This window comes from Neolamprologus brichardi, chromosome 13 (genome assembly GCF_056152115.1).
Source record: "Neolamprologus brichardi isolate AB-2024 chromosome 13, ASM5615211v1, whole genome shotgun sequence".
NCBI classification, from domain to species: Eukaryota; Metazoa; Chordata; class Actinopteri; order Cichliformes; family Cichlidae; genus Neolamprologus; species Neolamprologus brichardi.
In genome coordinates this window covers 5,905,600-5,926,071 of record NC_142116.1, presented here as the reverse complement: position 1 = coordinate 5,926,071, position 20,472 = coordinate 5,905,600, and the positions used below count along the sequence as shown (strand labels likewise).

The window sequence follows — 20,472 nt, the reverse complement described above, 5'->3', positions numbered from 1 at the left end:
CAGCATCTTACTGACTTGTGGTTAGCTTAATGCTTCCAATATCAACAAACCATTTTTGGTATTTTTACATTCTGGTGAAATATGTGTATAACTTCAAAATATGAGGCTGTCTGTTAAATATTTAAAGAATGTCCCAGATCCTCAACATGATGTCTCGCATCCTGATGTGTAATACTTGTTTCTTTTCCGTTTGTAGTTTTGTTTTTGCCTTCCTAAATTTATCAAATGGATTTCTACCCATGCTTTTTGTCATTCAATTTGCACTTGGAACGCCCAATAAAGAGTTTTTCAACAACAAAGGACGGCAGTGGTTGTGTTTTGTTAATTGTTTTGATTTCTAAATATTACGATCCTTCTCTTAGATTACCATAAATCACTATTCAGTTCACTGTCAGACACCACTTGTGATTTTTAGTGGACGTATTAATTATTCAGTCACAGGTTGTGTACTCTAAATGGGTTTTGTGAACAACCAAATTTACTTTGACCATCTTTCACTCACTGCCAGGCACACCTGTTCAAGTGCGTGTTAATGCGTGTAATTAACACGTGTAATCAGCCAGTCACATGACAGCAACTGAACATTATTTTTCCCTTTAATCAGGTGGACACTGCAATGATGACCTGCAGAAGTTCAAACCAACCACCAGACTGGGGAAGGCAGGTGATTTAAGTGACTTTGAAGGTGGTGTAATTGTTGGTGCTGTTGTAAATGCTGATCTATTGGGATTATCCTCCATAATCCTTTTTAGGGATTACAGAGAATAGTCTGAAAATGAGAAAATATCTAGTCAAATAATGAGTCGTTACAACTAACGAATGTAGAAGAGCATTGAATGCAAAACACATGAAAACTTGAACCAGATGGGCTACAGCAGCAAACCCACCAGGTGCCACTCCTGCCAGCTCAGAACAGGAAACTGGGGCTACAGTTCACACGTGCTCATCAAAATCAGACAATGGATGACTGGAAAAAGATTGGGTGGTCAAATAAGTCTCACTTTCTCCTGCAAATTAAGACAGTATGGTCTGAATTTGACAAAAACAACATCCTGCCTTAAATCAGCAGATCAGGTAATATCTGGTGGTGGTGTAATGACACACAGACTATTGTTGACCCTGGCTGTCCTTTTATGACCACCATATACCTTTCTTCCAAATAAAAAAACAAAACAACAAAAACAAATTAAACTGGATTCTTGAACATGACAAGAAATGAAAACATCCAGTGATTTGTCAGTGTAGTCTGAACTTCATAACACTAAAACAAAATGTTATTTTTCACTTTATTCCACATCTAGAAAACTACAAATTAAAACAAAAAAAACAAAAACAAATGATTAACACAGACAGCAGGACTGAACCATATCATTATACTAAAATAAATGGTCTGTCGCAGCTGCATACATACATCAAGCTGTCTTTAGCTTGTTAAAGCACATTGGCCAACACTGCAGCTGTGGTATTTCCATTGTTTTTCCACTTAATGGAATCAAAGCTTACTAACCAATCTTAATTATTTGAACCACTTTTACTTGCTATAGGGTAACCAAAGATCTGCTTGACTTTAACATATTTTGGAAAAATTTGCTTTAAAACCTTGCTATTATCTTGTGAGTATAGTAGAAAAAAACCCTTAAGATATTGTCAAACTGAATGTCTGGCAAAAGCAATCAATAAAAGTTCCAAGGGGAAAATAATCCAAGACAACATCTGACAATAACATTTAAGAGAACCAATCACACAAACCTTAGATCAAGCTGCCAAATATGACAACGTAACAACTACTGTTCGTGATTTTACATAAATGTAAAATAACAGTGTGCGCAATTGTGAGGGCAGCAATCACCAACTGTAGAAATACAGGAGAAACAATAGAAAAATGCTGGATTGTTAATAACAAGAACAGCTTTGTGTGACCCAGTATAACCCATCAAGATATTTGTGTATCATCTGCCTGGAGTTTTTACTGCAGACTCCTCAATAAAAGTAAAAAATATCTTTGCACATTCAAAGGCAACACGAGTAAAGGCCCTGAACAGAATTTTGAAATTAGCTCGACCTTTGACTGCCTATCTGTGCGTGAGGGACAGTGGGATAAATGCATTCTCCTCCATCATGAAGGCATCTACAGTGTGTTGAGCTCAATGAGTCTCCCAGCAAAGACAGCAAGAGTCCCGATGATGCACACAGCCATGAACACACAGAGCAGGATGTGATCCAAAACCATGGCAACAAACTTCCACTCCTCTGCTGCCTGCAATAAGACGGTATGGAAGAAACTTTAACTTTGAGCATTCACATATTTGGAACTTACTGATCAGTTGCTAGGACACAAAAAGAGATAAGCTTTTCAATTGAATCAATAACATTGCTAAAAGATGTGGAAAATCAGATTGCCTAATGTTGCCTTGTTATCTGTCAGATATGATTTTGTGGACTACATTTATTGGCAGAAGATAAGAAAGACTCATTCTCATCGGTGTAGAAATGATTAATCTAGAATGTAGAAGCCAGTAAGCTTAGCTTAGCTTATACATTCAAAACATTATATTAGTTTTATTAATATGAAATAACAAGTAGTTGTTTTTTGGAGAACTGTGGATTAGACGGAGTTTCCCCAGATGGGGTGACTTCCTGGTGCCACACTGTTTGGCACACTTACTGTCATTCTAACTTTCCATTTAATTCATTAAACCATTAAACCATTGTCCTTTTGGCCATTTCATTTAGATCCAAATTCAGAGGAGAAATGTAAAAAGTCTTGATTACTGTGCCTACACTTGTAGATTCTTTTAAGTTTTAGAGAAGCACAAGAATGGCTGGGGAGTTGAACGCAAGGCTCTGAACTTCTAAGAACTTTTATGGATTGATACACTATCAATAATTCATGCAGATTTTCTCTTACATTGTTAAATTCTTCATCTGACTTCATAGTCTCTGCGATGTACTTCACCCCCTCGATTGCGCTACGAACATCAGGGTTTTTAACTATGGGGGACTGATAGGTGACAGCCGTCGGGGTAGGATTACCTACAGAGGAGAGAGGAAGGTCAACCATTTTAGGACAGACTTAAACTAAAACTGTTCACTAGCATACAATAATGGTAATGGGAATGGGAGTTGCAGTTTAGCCTCGCCTGAGATGTCGGAAATGTCCATGTCAGTAGGGAATAGCCTCTTCTGCCGAATCTCCTGACTGGGGCGCTTCATTGTTGAGAAGAACATCATGTTGGGAATGGTTTCAATGAAGACCTGAGATGCAGGGAGATAAAATTATGATATTACTAGTCTTATAAAACAGCAACAATATTTCCCATTTATTACAAATGGAGAGAGAAAAAATACCCCCATACAAACCTTACGGATCCACCCCGGCATGGTGTGCGTACTTGGTGAGCGATGATGTGTGTTGATGACGATGACAGTGATGATGATGGAGGCGATGACCATTACCATTGTGAAGAGCATGTATTTCCCTATGAGGGGAACAGCACTCGAAGTGGAGGGGATCAGCTCCACAATAACCAGCAAGAAGACAGTCAGAGACAGCAGGACAGAGATGGAGAGAGTCATCTTTTCACCTGCAGAGAAAGTGAACCACCTCGAAGTTCAAAAAAATAATCACTGACAATTGTTTTCTGTTACCCATCAAGCTTGCAGAATGAACGTACCGGAGTCAGTAGGCAGGTAGAAGACCAATCCCGTGAGAAAAGAGAACAGCATGCAGGGAATTATGACGTTAACGATAAAATAGAGAGGCAGTCGCAGCATCAGGAAATGGTAGGTAATGTCCAGGTATGGTGTGTCAGGACAGCAAGTGTAGTACACCCAGTGCTTCCACCCTCTGTAGTCCTTTAACACCCATTCACCTGACTCCATGAAGTTACTGAGGTCAGGTCGATCACTCTCCTAAAAGACAGTGGTTCACAAACATTTTAGCGTCCCCATGTTCAGCTGTTTTGCACACAGTCTAAATTCCCAGATTAAAAAAAGCATTTACGCTCACCGGGTTGATTACGACCAGCAGGCCATCGTATGTCCAGGTACCCAGTTTCATAGTACAGTTCTGTAGGTCAAATGGGAAGTGAAGGACAACAATCTCGCAGTAACTCTTAAAGATGGCTGGAGGGTTCCATATGATCTTGCCAGTGTACTCTAGCAGGACTTTAGTTTCATGGATGATGGCAAAATCACCATCAGCACTGCAGATGAAAAGGAGGGTAGAGGACAGAGGCAAAGGAAAACCAAGCATGTAAGTGGAGCAGCAAGTCATTAACCCCCCCACCCCCACCCCACCGCCAAATATAGGTTTGTTTGCTTTTTTTAACACAAAGAGAAATGAAAATTACTTGTTGTATAACACAAGGTCAGGTTTCCATATGTCAGATGAAGGAACTCTGATCTTTCTGATTCCTCCATAGTCTTCAGGATTCCACCGTAAGTTAACGTCTATCCATTGCTGTAAAGTGAGTAAAAATTTTAGATCATTATTTCACTTCTAAGGTTGTATTTAGCTACATGATGCCGATTAGAGGATTAAATGGGATGACCAGATCCCAGTAAAGTAACTGTGGGACAAACGCAGTGCTTGTGTGGGACAAAGTGGAATGCTGGGAGGAAATCAATTACATATTTTAATTTATTTTTTATGACTTATTTTCTTCAGTGCTTTGCATCATATTCATCAAAATCTGCGAAGCTTGTGATTTTCTGGTAACTTGTAACTTTCACTGATGTCCATAGCATTAGGCCAACCTTCAAATGGTGTGTAGTCCCACTTAAAGTTATAATGCATGGCGAGTTGTAGTCACACAGACTTACCTGTCGGAGACGGACATTACTGGTCACAATTTGGTTAACTTCATCCTGGGAAAAGACAAAAAGGTCAAGAACAGGTGAAAACATTTTTATGACAAAAGTAAAAAGTAAAAACAAAACAAAATGATGGTAATGTGGTAACATCTTTTTTTTTTGTTTGTTTAATTTCTTGCTGGCATCACCCCATATTTTAGTTATCTATCGCAATAAAAATAATCCAAATTTAACATTTTGAACCCCAAAGGTGCCAGCTTGATGACATGCCCAAAGTGAATAGAGTATTTCTCTGCAACTACAAACTCTGTGTAGACAATCAAAATAAACCTAATACTTATGAGACTTCATCATAGGTGTAAATATTACAGCAGATGCTACTGCGTCATAGTAACTGAGGATGGAACACAGGTAAGAAGATTGTTTTCCTGCTTAATTTTTTTGTGAATGTTACAGCATATAACCCCTTTGATATTATCCTGTGGTAGACAATAAATTCCAGAAATCCACAAATCAACATATAGACATTATTTGTGCAAAGGCTGATGCTGCTGACCAAAATTACAGATGGTTCTGCAATTTGGCACATTTTGGCTCATCTTGGCAGAATCTGTGACAGATGCAAAAATGATCTAAGTTTATTGCATGCCTAAAAATGCTTAGTGTTTTTTTCTATATATGTATTGAAGGATTACCCACGCACAGGTATAATGGGCCTTGTTTTTGCACTGCGAAAATAGTCTTTGAGACTTTAAATTCTGTGCAGTCACTTCGGTTTCTATTGACCGATTTGCATGATTGACCCCGCCATTTAAGCCAATAGGATCACGCACCACGTTTACGTCACTCCCAACAAAACGCAAATTGCAAGGCCAAAAACGTACGCGCAGCAAACGCACGAAACTTGCCATTGTCCAATAAAATCTCTGTCATCGGGCTAACTTTGGCGATTTTTTTGACAGAAAATGGCTCTGAGGCATTATGGGAGATGCAGTTATTCAGTTAATGTAGCTGGCAGCGGTGGAAACTTGTTTTGGATGCAAGAAAGACAGCACAGGTAAGACATAATTCACTGTTTTCTAAAAATGAATCATAGTTTTGGTCTTCTTTTGCTGCTGGTTCAGTGGATTTTGGTCGCAGTGTGACGAAACTTGCTGTTTTGGAATCTGCGAGATGCGAGTCCATGGTGTTAATTGTCCGTGTACCTGCCATCAGGTGAATCGAACATTCGTGCTTTGTGTTTACAACATTTTGCGGAATGTGCTGTAATGCGCTTTTAATTGTTTGTCGTCTTAACTTTAATCTCAGCCAAACTGATTCACTCAGGAACAAATAAAACACCAAAATAAACCAAACCTTAACTTTTAGAAGCTAAGTGACTTGTATATACATGTTTAACCTGAGGTGCAAAAGACCGCTGGGGGGTTAAAAACTAAAATTTTAACAAACACTTTCTCATGTTTTTGTATTTTACATTTTTTAGTAATATGAACACACTTGGGTTAACACGAGATACAAACATTTTTATGATTATTTTATTTTGGTTTGGCATACAAAGCAGTACCCTCTTGACGTTATTAACTTTTCATATTTTTTGTCAGCACTGGTAATACTAATTTGTTGTCCACTATAAACTGCTTGGAGTAAAACTGAAGTGACGAGAGGGAACGAGAAGACGTTTTCCATCTCTTAAGAGGAATAAAATGGATGAATGGACTGTCCCAGAGACTTTCAAACCTAGTTATCTTCATGGACTTAATAAGCATAGAAGGAGAGCTACACACAATGAGAGTTGCTCGTTTTTTAAATTTATACCTGTATCGCTTCTTTGAGGCTGCTGTGTCGTCCTATATGTTTGTTGTTATCCTGGTTCTTGTGTCTTAAATTCAGCCATAGCTGGAATAGTCAAGTACCAGTTTGGTGTTATGCTGGGGTGTTTGCATTGTATTCTCATTGACAGGATGTCTCTGGAACATGTCTGAGTTCAAGTCTTGGTCTTAACAGGGTGTCTACACCCCCAAAACACCCTGGTTGTTTGGGTGGCTTGTCATCTTCTGGTATAAATGAGATTTGGGTATGTGTGTGGCAGATTAAGTAACTGCTTGTGGCGTTATATCTGTTATCATATGTGTTATTTGACATCTCTTGGTTTCTTCATGTGTTATCTAGGTTTTCAGAACTGATTTGGTTTGTTCAGCACCAACCAAAGTGATATTGCTGCATGACTTGATATGAATTATTCTAATTTTATATAATGAGAAATGTCCACTCTTTGGAGTTCCAGTTTTATACAGGGCACTACAAAAACCAAACTGGTCCTCCAAATCAGCACATGGCAGTCCTCATCTTTTAAAGACTTCATTACGTATGTTCTTTTGTTTGTCTTATCCAGTTTATACCATTTGGTATAATAATTTATTTCCAGAGTAATGGTATTATCACTGTGACACTGACTGTGGCACTGACTGAGATTTAATTATGTATGGTCCTTTTTATTATTTAGCTTTCCTGTTGAATACAGTCAAAAAAAGAAAAGCTTGGGGTCATATTGACATAGACTTTAATGTCCTCTCTAAATACTTTATTTTTCAGTCAAAGACAGTGTTCCTTTAACCTCTGTCAATTTTGTGCACTTATTTGGCAGGAGTTACATATGTTTGCATGAATTACTTTTCGGGGCCACATGAGAAGCTGAGAAAGTTGTGGGGCAATGCAGCAATAAGCTCAACTCAGTTCTGCTCAATATTATTTTGATCTCTTTATAAATGTTACTGTTAAGTGTAGATCCCACAATGAGGCAATGAAAATGTAAAACAAGGATAATAAAGGCACTTACAGTTTATCATTATTGATTCAACATTACCCAAAACAAATTTAAAGACCTAACTCTGTGCTAATGCTATTTTGCTTGCAGTTTTATGATCTAATCTGCAGTTTTAAGTTTTTTTTTTTTCCCTGTTCATTGCGAGAAATCTGGTCTGTTTGGGCTTGAACACATGCACTGAAGTCAAGTCCAACGTTTGAGGTTGTAATATGAAGGACAGCAGGCAGGTGATCGTGACCGCGAGAGGATCTGGATTAGCTTGAACTTCATCACAGAGAATGTTTGTTCATATATGAAGGCAGATCCAAAGAGAACCAATATCGTCTAAGCATATTTCCTTTTCCGTGCGTAAAGTTCTTCTCTTAAAATAAATAATAAATAAAGACGGACCACTGCTTGATTTTTTTTTTCTTCTTTTTTTTCCCTAAGTGGTCTAACCTAGGGATGCACCGATACCAATACTGGTATCGGTGCATCCCTAGTCTAACCATAGTGAATCAAAAGTGCAACAATGTCTGTGATTCAGTGCCTTTGCCCAGTTTTTAGTCCTAACATCAACAACAAGTAATTTCTGGGTTTATTTCAGTTACTGTGTCTTGCAGCATTTTTCCCTGTCTGATTTAGACAGTCATCATCTGTAACACTTTCCAGTTTGTCCAATTTCAACTTAAGACTATGAAGGTCATTTACCTTTGTGAACAAATCATTCCCTGTCACCATAGTCCTTTTCATTGAACACCTTAAGGCCAGCTCCTCCATAATCAAAAATCTTTGGTTATTGTAATTTCATTATATTGGTTAGTATTTGAAATTTAAGCCAACAATTGATTGAGTTTGTCCTTTTAGAGAAACTGCAATTACAGTCAAAAGGTCAAAGTCAAGAAACAACACAGTGGCGACAGCTGGTCATATCTTTCTTCATGTAAAATGCAGACAAAGAGTTACAGACTTACCACACTTATAAGCTGTATTAACTGTAGTCCCACAGTAACCACTACAGCTTCACTGAAGTGGTTAACAGGACGGACCACTTTGTTGTAACCAGTGAACAGTCGTTTCACCAGCGTCGTCTCATCGTTTGAGCAACATTCTACATTTAGAACAAACAAAAATAAAGTTTGGGCAGTCAGGAGGATTGAAAACGACAGCTTAATGGTGTCAGACTTTAGCAGACTGATCGATAAAGAAGGTGAAGACAGTCTGGGTTGTCAAATTATTAATTTAAAAAGTGTCAGATTTATTGGAAGGAATTTTACTTATGAGGTATTGATTTTTGCACACTACCTCTTCACCACACAGCCATTACTAATTATATTTTGAAGTCACTTTGACAGCATTACATGATAAGTAGAACATCTTGCCACCCAGGTATCCCTAAAAATATTTTCTCTGAAGTGACAGGGAAGGCAGTAAATTACATTTTCTGTGATTTACACTCCATTTTCTTGATGTAGGGACCAAAATGTGTATTTTTGAGTATTGCGGATGTAGTTCCTTTGGATTATTGCTTTGTCTCACATTTGTTACCATGGTGATATAAATTTTTGGTAAATGTTTCAATGGGTGTGGTTTCCCCTTACTTACCTGGTCTCTTCTCAAGTGGCAGACGAAGTGACAGGGTGAGAAGGACTCAGATATTTTCTGTTGACTGTCTCATCTGCTCCTGTTCTTATCACTTATACATCACTGGCTGATTGCAATGTAATATTTCAATGTTTCAAAAATCAGCATCCATAAAAGGCAAGTGGTTTTCAGAATGGACTTTGTTGAAGTGTACAATGACAATAAAGGGCTATTCTATTATATTCTAGTCTCTATTCTAATTTAGCCTCTCAATATTGTTTTCAAAGGTATTTGTTGCGACACCTGACTTACCACATGTAATCTGAAACTTTGCGTTTATCTCAGAGAAAGCTAGAGTGCATATAGAAGAGAGAAGGACAGAGGCAGGGATGGACAGATGCAAAAAGATCCACAGTAACAGCAACAAATGGTGGTCATTTTATACTGGTGAAAAGCCTCTGCACTGAATGTCCTATGAACACTGTAATCAAATCTGTTTCTATAAGTCTGCAAGTCCTATAAGTCCTTGGTGAACTTTTGGGGTCTTAGGATGTTTGGGAATACCAACCCTGGCTAATCCATTTGACATTAAGTTTAGATCGGCATGGGTTCTGAACACTAAACCTGCTTTTAACCCTTCTGAATATATAGTACTTTAACGCATGCTATAATGATGCATGTCAGTCTAGACTCTAGACAATATATATTTAATAATTGGCTAGAAGCAAAAAATAAATAACAAACCATGGAGAGCATCATGCCCTGCAATTTTTTTTTTTATTTTTTTTTTTGGTCTTTTTTGCCCATGCTTTTCCTCTCCACTAAGTCTGATGAAATTCAGCCTGGTAGTTTTTTGTCTGATAAATAAACCAAGACAGCAAACAACCATCAAGCCAACGACAGGAGTTATAGTCTAGCATTTTCCACTAGCTTCACATTTTTGTCCTAAATTTAGTTTGCTTTCAGTTCTGTTTACAGAGTTGGTCTACTCATTTCTAATGGTACTGGGAGTTTTAACGTTTAATATATTATTGGCATTTGTCAATTTGTAAGATATAAAGTACATGAATACTTCTGTCACATATAAACTGCTTAAAAATATGTACCAATGCACCATTACTTTACTAAAGAAACTATTTACTTTAGTTACTTTAGTTACAATGGCCTAAAAATGAATGAATAAATGATAAAAAACAAAGTAAATAAATATTTTATTTACTTGTATTTATTATAAGGACCGAAGAAGCAAAAGAGGCAGTGTATTGATACTGAGTTACTGAGTATCATAGCAAAGACATCATGTAATTTTGTCTAACGTGACCAAGCAAACAGCCCTGTGAGCAGGTGACAGCTTTTTCATATTATTTTGGGAATCTGTTGGCTGGCTACATTGAGCTGCCTGAGCTCGGATCTGGTTTCATTTAGCCACCATGAGCAAATTCTCTCTCTCTCAGAGGAGCACTCTGTCTGGGCCGCAGATTCACCCAGGCACTCTGGTCCATAAGGAAGCTCTTAGGCTGCGGTTAATACTGATCTACTTTGTGTTTTTATTTGGAAAATTTAGTTTTTGAATCTTACCAATGTCATATGCCCTTAATTTTTTTTTTTTTGAGGTCATTTAACATCTAATTGCATCCTCCAGCAATTGATAATTTACATATTAAAAATAAATTACTTTAGATGACAGCTGATGTGATGAGAGCTGGCTAACTAAACAGAAAATATTTCTACCAGCTCATGTTAGGCTTTCATAAAAACATTTTTTTTTTTCCTGCTGATAAATAGTTTGATTACATTCTCATTTTGTATGAGTTTATTCACTAAGCATTAGATAGATGCAAAGTTGCATCCACTTTAAAGAAATTTTCCGTAATGCCATGAACAGTCCCTTTTTAAAGGATAACGATAGCTGACAATGGCAAAAATGACATGTCCAAAATGAATGGAGTATTTCTCTGCAATTACAAAGTCTGTGCAAACAATATTGGTATCAAAATAAAGCTAACGCTTGTGACATTTCATCAGAGGTGTAAGAATTGCAGCAGATGTTACTGTGTCAAAGTTACTGAGGCTGGAACACAGATAAAATAAGTAGACATTTTCCTCACCTATTTTTTTTTTTTTTTCTTTTTGTTTTAGCATATAACCCTTTTAAAAATATGCTTTAGTTCAGATTTTACCTTCTTTGGGCCCTTGCACTAATGGCATGGGGGGCTGTAGGATATCCTGTCTTTGTGGAACATCAGAATGAACATTTAAGGTGTAGGGAAGATCCAAGCTGGTCTTGCTCAACAAATGTTGTTTCACGTGCTCTGCAGACACACACAGACCCATAAGGTCAAAACGGGAGAGACGCACACAGATATACAACAAAATAAATAAACAAACAAAATAAAGAAAAACATGAGCAGACCATTTGCTACATTGTTTCTGCTAGTTGCCTTTTCCTTAATCAGATTTTTCTGTACAGAGAAAATCTTAAATTAACAAAACAAAAACGATGCTCATAGCTTTTCACCCCAACCGGTCGCGGCAGATGGCCGCTTCTCCCTGAGCCTGGTTCTGCTGAAGGTTTCTTCCTGTTAAAAGGGAGCTTTTCCTTCCCATTGTTGCCAAAGTGCTTGCTCATAGGGGGTCATATGATTATTGTCACTGTATATATTATCATAGTCTACCTTACAAAATAAAGCGCCTTGACTGTTGTTGTGGTATGCTGCTGCATTAAAAAAAAAAAAAAAAAAAAAAAAAAAAAGATTTTTACACTCTAAAAGGTGATAATGGAAAGGTAAGATTCAACATTTAAAATACATAAAAATGTTAATTATTCCTACAGGGATGGGCTTTTCTTGCATAGAAGATTCAAGAAAAGCTAGATGAATATAAAATCTAGAAAATCTCATCACTGACCAGGGAAGCTGTTCAATATGGTTTTGAACTCCTCCAAATCTACGTTTGATTCCATGTCCAAGTTCAGTTCTTTCAGGATCTGCGGGTTGTCCTTCACGAAGTTTAACATCGCCTGGATAGTATTCAGGGAGAGTTGTTCTCCTGCAGAGAAAGTGAAGAGGAGCGGACAATGGTATTACATGTTTTTCACAATGTTCGTTAACTCTGAGCAACACACAAACAACAAAATAATAAATCCACATGATGATTCTCTTAATCAGATGTAACAATACATTGGATCTCTTTTTCATTGACAAATCAGTGAGTTAAATGTACCATGTTGCACTTGGGTAGAAATGAATAAAGACTGTACTATTATTGGCTGCTTTATGGTTTTCAGGCTGCAGTATACATTTGTCTGATAAACGTAGTGCAGACATTAACAGATGTGCATCAACATTCTAAACCTAGTGTCTGATCAAATGGGAAATATGGGCACATCCAACCATCAACATCCATGGCAAGAAAAAAAGGAAACGGTGTCAAACCCTGCAGTTCCTCCAATGTCCACTTGAGATTGACCTACTTTTGAAGCCAATCTCCCAACCGCACAGTAAAGCCATTCTTTCAGCTTTTAGGTATGAACTATAAACACTTCATGATTTTATGTTATTGGATATTTTGTTTTTCAAAATTACCATGTGAATTCTTGAGTTATACAGAAACATGTTTGCTAAATTTAAAAAAGAAAGGAAAATCCCATTAATAAACTAGCATCTGAGTGTTATTTGTTTATTTTACTGTATTTGTACTTTTATAGGATGTTTATCAACATTCTGTGTCTAACATGAAGCTACAGTTTCACTGAAGTCTTATGCAAATACAGGATATCAGGACAGAAAGTCAGATTACTACAGATTATTAATGGGAGCATGCCACTAAACATGTTCTTTGTGTTTGCAAGTTCTCTCTGTGCTGAGTTACAGACAAGAAAGCTCAGATGGTGATTACTGTGAAGGTGGACAGAGAATTTTATTTATTTTTTTTGTCAACAGGACAAAAACTGCTTTTAAACGTGGAAATACAAAGCAAAATCCTTTATCTAATGCAAATAGCATCTGTCCATCCATCATTCCTCACTGAGTCAATGTTAAATGGAGATAATGCCTTTGAGTTCATACGCAGACGTTCTCATTCACTTCGTTCAGCCCTCCAGCTGTAATGGCAGGCAGGTTTGTTTACTTAATTTTGCTGAGAGAGACAGGCTTTTATTTTGAAATGGCTTCATGGCTTTGGTAGTAGGAGACACTTAATCAGTTTATCTGCAGTTTGTGTGAATTCAGTTCAGTTTTATAGTCATTTTAATGTCAAAGTATCACCAAAAAGCATAATCTCAAAAACAGTCAGTGCATCAAACTTGATAAGTTTTTATCAAACATTTCTGGATGGACACCACCCGAGCTGTGTTGAAGTGTGTTAGCTGAACTTTAAAAGCTGGAGAGTAAAAACATTCAGAACGTGTTTCATTTTGCTGTAATTATTGTTGTAAACCCTCATTAATGAGAACAATGGTCACATCTCTTTGGCTCACTCCTGACTGATGAGTTTTTAATGATGCTGCTGCCCAGTTATTTATCTCTCCTAATAAAATCATCTCCTTTCTGCAGCAGTTAGTTTGTTAAATAGTGACGTGTTTCTGATGAGGGTTTTGATCCACGAGTACTGAAGTAAAATCCACAGTTTAGCTTTTTTTTTTCCCTGTAGAGGAGTTGGCAACCATTACTACAAGAAAAGACAATCAATCTGTATGGAGGCACAAAATATATTTTACTGCAAAAGTAAACAAAGAGTCCTATTGTAAAGCATATGATTACATTTGATTATGATGTGAAATGTAGATATAAAAAAAAGGGCCAGAGAAAGAATAGATGCTTCATTTAAAGTTTAGTGTCCTAGAGTGCTTTATACATCTGTATTCTACAAACTCTGATGCTGTCATGTAGTTTGAAGAACTAAGGCACACATTTAATCTGAATAGAAAACCAAGCCACCTGGTACATGTGAAGGGGCATAATATATTTAATGGGAGAATTTACCAAACTGACACGCTAATGTCAAACTTAAAGCTTCAACATAGTCTTTTGCTGCTAGTCCACCAGAGTAACATCCCTCAGACACATACTCCCCACCACCAGATTATCAAAACAAATAGATACAGGTTTTGAAAAAGTGAGTGTTATCTTACAATTGAGTGTTATTCTATATTTAAACTGCTTCTCTACAGCTGAAATTTCTCCAAGGACTAGCAACCTTTGGAGTGAGTACCACTTTTAGTCTTTATTGAGTTTTTGAGAACTTAATTTAACCCCTTAGTTGGAGAGGAAACATTTTTGAAAGTAAGCAAAAAACAAACAAACACTTAGTTGTTGTGAACTCTGACTTGGAGGGATACTCTACTTTAAAATAACTACCAGCTACAGGTACATGGAGCAGTTTATTTTTGTCAAATCACTGCCACTTTCCTAAAGAGTTTATGGTCTCACTTATTGAACACAATATGAGGTTTATGATCCCATTAATGTAACCAAAAAAAGGGCAATCTTTTTAGCTCACTGGTTGAGCAGGTGCCCATATGCTGAAATGCAGCAGCCCAGGTTTAAGGTTAACCGTCAGCTCTTCGCCCTTCCCCTGCTCTCTCCATCTCCTTCATGTCTATTCTTCACTGCTCAACTGTTAAAAAAGGCAAAAAGCCACAAAATTGATCTTTAAAAAAATATGTAAGATAAACTTGGATAAAAGCAATAACACAGGGTATGCTTCAGGACAGGCAACCTATGCAATTTACAAGTTGTAGTCATATAAGTAAGTAGACTCTCAGATTTACAGACACGCTAAATCTAAGCATGTTATGTTTGTGTGTACAATCTGAGCAATAAGTCTGAACAGGACTTTATGTTTTGGTTCAGGTTTACAACTTTTGCTATTTCCCTGATAACACATCAGGATTTTGCTTGTTTTAGGCATTATTGACGTGTTGTGGTGGGCACCAACAAGGTTTTAGACTCCAGACTGAGAGTGTCTTGAGTTATAACATGCGAAAGAAAACAAAGTTGGATTCACAACACATAATACATGATGTCTGTGATGTTGCTACTGAATGTTAATACTGAAACTGGTTCCTCACATATGTGTTACAAGAACATGCACAGTGCCCAGCCCAGATCTAGCTGAATGTAAATAAACATCATTAATACACAGTAATACTACAAGACACACAATTTGTGGTGCACAAAGCAGAACTTTGTGTGTGTATGTATGTATAACAGTATAAGCCACTACCATGTACACTCACATGCACATTTGGGATTTTTATCGAAGATCTGTATAATGAGTGTGGTGTTGTTGTCGGCAGTGTTGATATTCATTTCCTTGGCTGTCTGCCATTAGCTGTGCCTGTTGCTGTGTGCATGTCATCTGTTGCACTGAGAAGCTTTGATCTGACCACGTACAAAAATAGAGAAGAGGCGGGACATGGGAGCCACTTGGAGCTGTCAGTCATTGCCCACACTCTGCATTTTCACATCATGCCGCTGCAAAATAAAAATCTTTTTGTCTAATGCAGTTTCATATGGGCTCTTGAAACATTTGAACAGAGATCACTAGTTTGAGTGACAGCACACAGAAGGTGCAGACAAACGCTTCTAGGGAAAATAATTTGCTGTTACTGTGACTGTATTTGAGCAAGTTTTTTAAGATATTCAAGTAACCAGTTACGCTTTAAACTAGCTCATCTGTCTGCCTGGCTTTGCTTTGAATTTTTTGCCTTCCATATAGTGGACTTTAATTGGAGCATCCTGTTAAATATGGTTGAACTGGTACGTTTGTGTCTATGATAACAGTTACGCGTGTCCACAACAGGAACTGGGATCCACTTTCTCTTCTCTTCATGTGTCCTACTGGAATGGGCCAAATTTATTTTGGTAGTTGAGTTGGGGTGTGGATGACACACCAATACTTTATTAACTTAATTACTCAAAAAACTCTCTAAAAGGTTATTTTCTGCAAATATTTTAACTACCTTGTAACAAATGGAAAAAAAAAATGTAGTAGTATGTTTCATTTCCTCTCCAAAAATTCCTTCTCCTATGGACATAATCCAACATGAAAACTCTACCATCTCAGATTCAGTTAGCTGTGGACCAGCAGGAGCATACGCAGCTGGTGTCTAAGATCACAGATTTTACATTTGATATTTGTAAATTTTTTGCAGTCATGATATTCTGTTTTTATTTACAATTTACAGATTGTTAGAACCTTTTGGCAAACAAGAGCCTTTAAAAAAACATATTTCAACTTATCTCTGGTACCTTGTGAATTCTTAAGCCCAATCTAAAAAGATGGTTTTTGCTCAAAGGGTTAGGGTTATATATTAAAACATGATATGTTATTGTAGAATATAGTTTTTTTTTTTATCTGAATATCTAATTCTTACTATATTTAAGTAGAGTTTTGACATGCTGAAATGTCGATATAAGACCCTGGTAAATGTGTTTCAAGGAACACTCATAACATCTTGAAATAAAACCCTTTTCAAATTCTTTATGAGCATCCATTTTTGTTTCACGTCTGCAGTGATGCAGATAATATCAAACTGGTGGCTTTCATGCTACACCCATTCATCCTGACATACCACCTCCATCTTACATCAATTTATCATCAATGTGTTTCATGAAATCTATCAGTATGAGTCACTGAATTGAAATAGAAAAATATGTTATTCCTGGATGAAGCTGTTAGTGGTGGACACCAACAGTGTGGACAAGTAACAAACTACTGACTGCCAGTGGTTGTTTGTTTTCAGCACGTTAATTTATTTATATTATATTAATTATAATTCTATTTAATTATATATAATATATAATATATTTCTGGCAATATTGAAAAAGCAAAACAAAAAAGTACAATTTGATTGATGCTTGCAAGTAAATGAAAGGTATTTTCCATTCTTTTCTAGTGAGCTACTGTCATTGATGACACACTACCTAATTTGAAGTAGGAATGTATTGAAACAAGGTGCCAGCAGTAGCAGCAGTGCAATAGTCACGATTTGGCGAAATGTGTTTGGAACCTGTGCAATATGGTCACATAATAAACTGAAAAGTATTTTCTGACTTGGATATTGTGTCCCGGCTGCTTAAAGCCCTTCTTCTCCTCCATATAACCACATCAGTAATTTCCATCCACCATTTGCTTTTCCTGTTTTCCAAGTTTCTTCCATATTTTGCAAACTACAGTGCTTTGTTGGAGGTTGTTGAAGTAGCTTTTTTTTTTTTTTTTTAAATCTAATAAATTGTCCTAGCTGTTGCCCTCTCATATCTGGGCTTGTCCCCTGTTTGTACACACCAAGGAACATAAAAACATGGCATTTCTCTAGCAATGATATTGCAATACAACAACTTTATATAGTGTAGAAATTACTATTAGTGATATGGTGGACGATCTTGCACAGCCCTATTTTCAAGAGATTGAAAGAAACTTCAGAATAAATTAATTTTATTTATTCCAGTTGCACATACACTAGCCTTATGTTCTAATCTTGGATACATTTGTACATATTATCTGCTAAATATTATATCCTTAGGTGTTTTAAAAAACAAACAAACTCTGAAGTGCTATTTTTATGTATCATCAATACAGAGGACATGTTTGTTTGTTCTCTTTGACTGATTTCATGTACAGTTAATCTTATTATAGGTTCTTTGAGATAAAAGTGTATTGCTTCAAGGCAGCGGCTGAGGTAATTTGATACTAAATAGAACCAGAGTCCTTTTATAGAAAAAAAAATCATTTCACCCTTTACCAGATAAGCCAGTCACTTTATGTTGCATCTTTCATCTTCCTTTCAAAACAGTAGATGACATGAGTAAATGAACCGTGCATTCATTTGTATGGGGTGAGGTGATGAAAAGTACCATACTCCATGGGAAAAATAGTAGCATAAACCTCATGAACCTTACAGGAATTTATTCGAAAATGCAGAGAATATAAGACTCTGAGGTTCTTGGTATTCTGGTACTGAAGTTGTGGTTATTTAACTATCTAGTACTTGAGAGGTCACTGTTTTATGTACACCAAGAAACAGTGTGTTGATTAACAACTATGTGTCACATTAAATGTCCTTGGGCAAAGGCACTAAATGCATACCTGCTCAATGATAAATACAAAGTATTGAATGCAAAAGGAATGTTAACAATGCTGGAGAGACTTTTTTGTGGGTATGGGATATTTCAAGGACAGATGAAACCACAGCGTCATTTTAAAAATGATTTACAAGTAAAACAAAAGACTGAATATCATCACAGTGAAAACACGATACAGCAGCTGTAAACTCTAAAGAGATGGTCTTCACATATACATAAAAAGCACAATTACCAGAGACTTTTTTTCTTTCTTTTTAGACATTGCTCCTTTGTAAAGGGTTTTTCAGAAGTAGCAAACACCTATCTCTCATTGTGCCAGTTGTTTCCGAGGGGATTCAATCTTGTGATTATGATTATGATGCTTCGAGATTTTTATTTGGATTTATTTTTATGCTTTTCATCGATGTGATGAAGCCCTTTGATTTCAGTATAATGGATTTGCCAAAATCAGCTGCTCTTCTGTGGTTGTTATTAACGTTGCTTAACGTGTTTATTTTTGGTCAGAAAGTGATGTCCTGTTTCCTGAGACTAACATAATTTACAGAAGCCTAAAATTTCACAGCATGGAAAGTACTTTGTAATTATCCATTTCTAATGTCGGATTTTCTAAATAATATATTTCTTTTTCTTTCTTCTTTATCTGTTTCGAACCAGCACTGTTACAGCAAGCTGAAACATAACCGATAAGATTGAAATATCAACACATACTGAGGATTACTTACCAGAACATACACAGAGGATGCATGTCAGTAGGAGGTGGACCTTTGGAACATTCATATTTCCACCAGATGTTTAAAGAAACAGCTTACAAATCCACGGCATCCGTTTGGTAATGTGTTGTTGACTCGTTATCAGGTCAGAACCAAATCGAACCTGTATGCTAACTTTACATAGACACAGAAACATGCACTAAAGCTGTAGCCGTCACCTTAAAGCTGAAGTGAGTAGTGGGAAGGGGATCATCCAGTATGTGAGCTCATGTTTCTTATGGTCAACTCTACTTCCCCCACCCAACAACATCCCGACCTCTCAGCGCGTGTCATGTAGAGGAGACAGCTGGGACTGTGTGTGTGTGTGTGTGTGTGTGTGTGTGTGTGTGTGAATTGAATATACACAAATCAGCACAATCATCATTTTCTCTCACCGAACCCAACACAGGCTCTGTCAATGAAACGGAGTACCAAAGAACAGTCAGAGATAAAGAAATCTTGGCTTAAATCAGTGAAGACCAACATGCTAACACTTTAGGAGACAGACGGGAAGGCCAACAGGAGGACAGCTGATAGCTGTCACTGGTGGAATGAGAAGCATGTCCACACATGCTGCTAAGCGGTAATACACACTCTAGCAGACAGACACACACTATACCCACTACACTGCTAGCTTGCATGAAGCAGTGCGCTTCCGATTGACCAGTATTAAACTTTAAAAAAAAGTTTTCCTCCTTCTTAAGGTGAATTTTATTTGGTTAAAAATGACTCAGAGGAGTTTTATTTTATGACAGAACCACTGACTTTTGACGAGGCAATTTATTAAATTTTTGTGAAGTGATTTTCATTACTGTCATAAAGAGTTCTGCTTTTTTCCTTTTGATTACTTCTGTCTGACTTTTTAAGTATACATGTGAGTATGCACTTACAATTTTCAAAATCACACCAAGTTTTTTGTTACTTTGGGCTTTTCATTGTATTGATTTGCATATTGGTAGAGCAGTCTAGACAGATTAATCGTGATTTTCAGTTGGTCCTTTTCTAGCAGGACTTGTTAAAATTCAAGAAAAGGTATGATTAATTTAACAAAAAGTGGAAATTGCATATTGGTTTTTTTTTTTTTTAGATCTGGAGACAATATTACAAGCCCCTGAACATTATTTTATTTTGTTCTTCAATTTCTTTTCTTTAAGTGTGCTACATTTCCAAGTAAGTGTCTGTAAAATGTGAAGTAACTTAAAAAAAAAAGTATAAGGGTGGAAAAATAAATTACATTTAAAAAGGCCCAACTTTAGGGAATGGTATTTTTACAGGTTGGTAAAAAATATGCTTTTGGCCACTATAGTTTCCCCCTTTATTAAAATTCAACAAGGGGTGATTTTTTATAATTATTTATTTATTTATTTTCATTAGTTATCCAGTTGGTTACTTGGAATTGGGGGCTTGGCTGCTTTGACTGACAGGTCCCCTGACA

The 20,472-nt window shown here is 36.8% G+C and overlaps 1 protein-coding gene across 1 annotated transcript; it reads right to left on the bottom strand.

Moving 5' to 3' along the window:
- Positions 1–578: 578 nt before the first annotated feature.
- Positions 579–19,268, bottom strand: LOC102777896 (acetylcholine receptor subunit alpha-like). The gene is made up of 12 exons (XM_006783517.3): positions 19,011–19,268; positions 12,110–12,250; positions 11,383–11,514; positions 8,593–8,729; positions 4,825–4,869; positions 4,353–4,462; positions 4,010–4,205; positions 3,675–3,912; positions 3,361–3,584; positions 3,141–3,255; positions 2,909–3,033; positions 579–2,257 (listed from the first exon to the last, which is right to left on the bottom strand). Exons 1-12 carry the CDS (start codon positions 19,063–19,065, stop codon positions 2,129–2,131), a joined length of 1,647 nt encoding a protein of 548 aa, XP_006783580.1. The 5' UTR covers positions 19,066–19,268; the 3' UTR covers positions 579–2,128.
- Between the last annotated feature and the right edge of the window lie 1,204 nt (positions 19,269–20,472).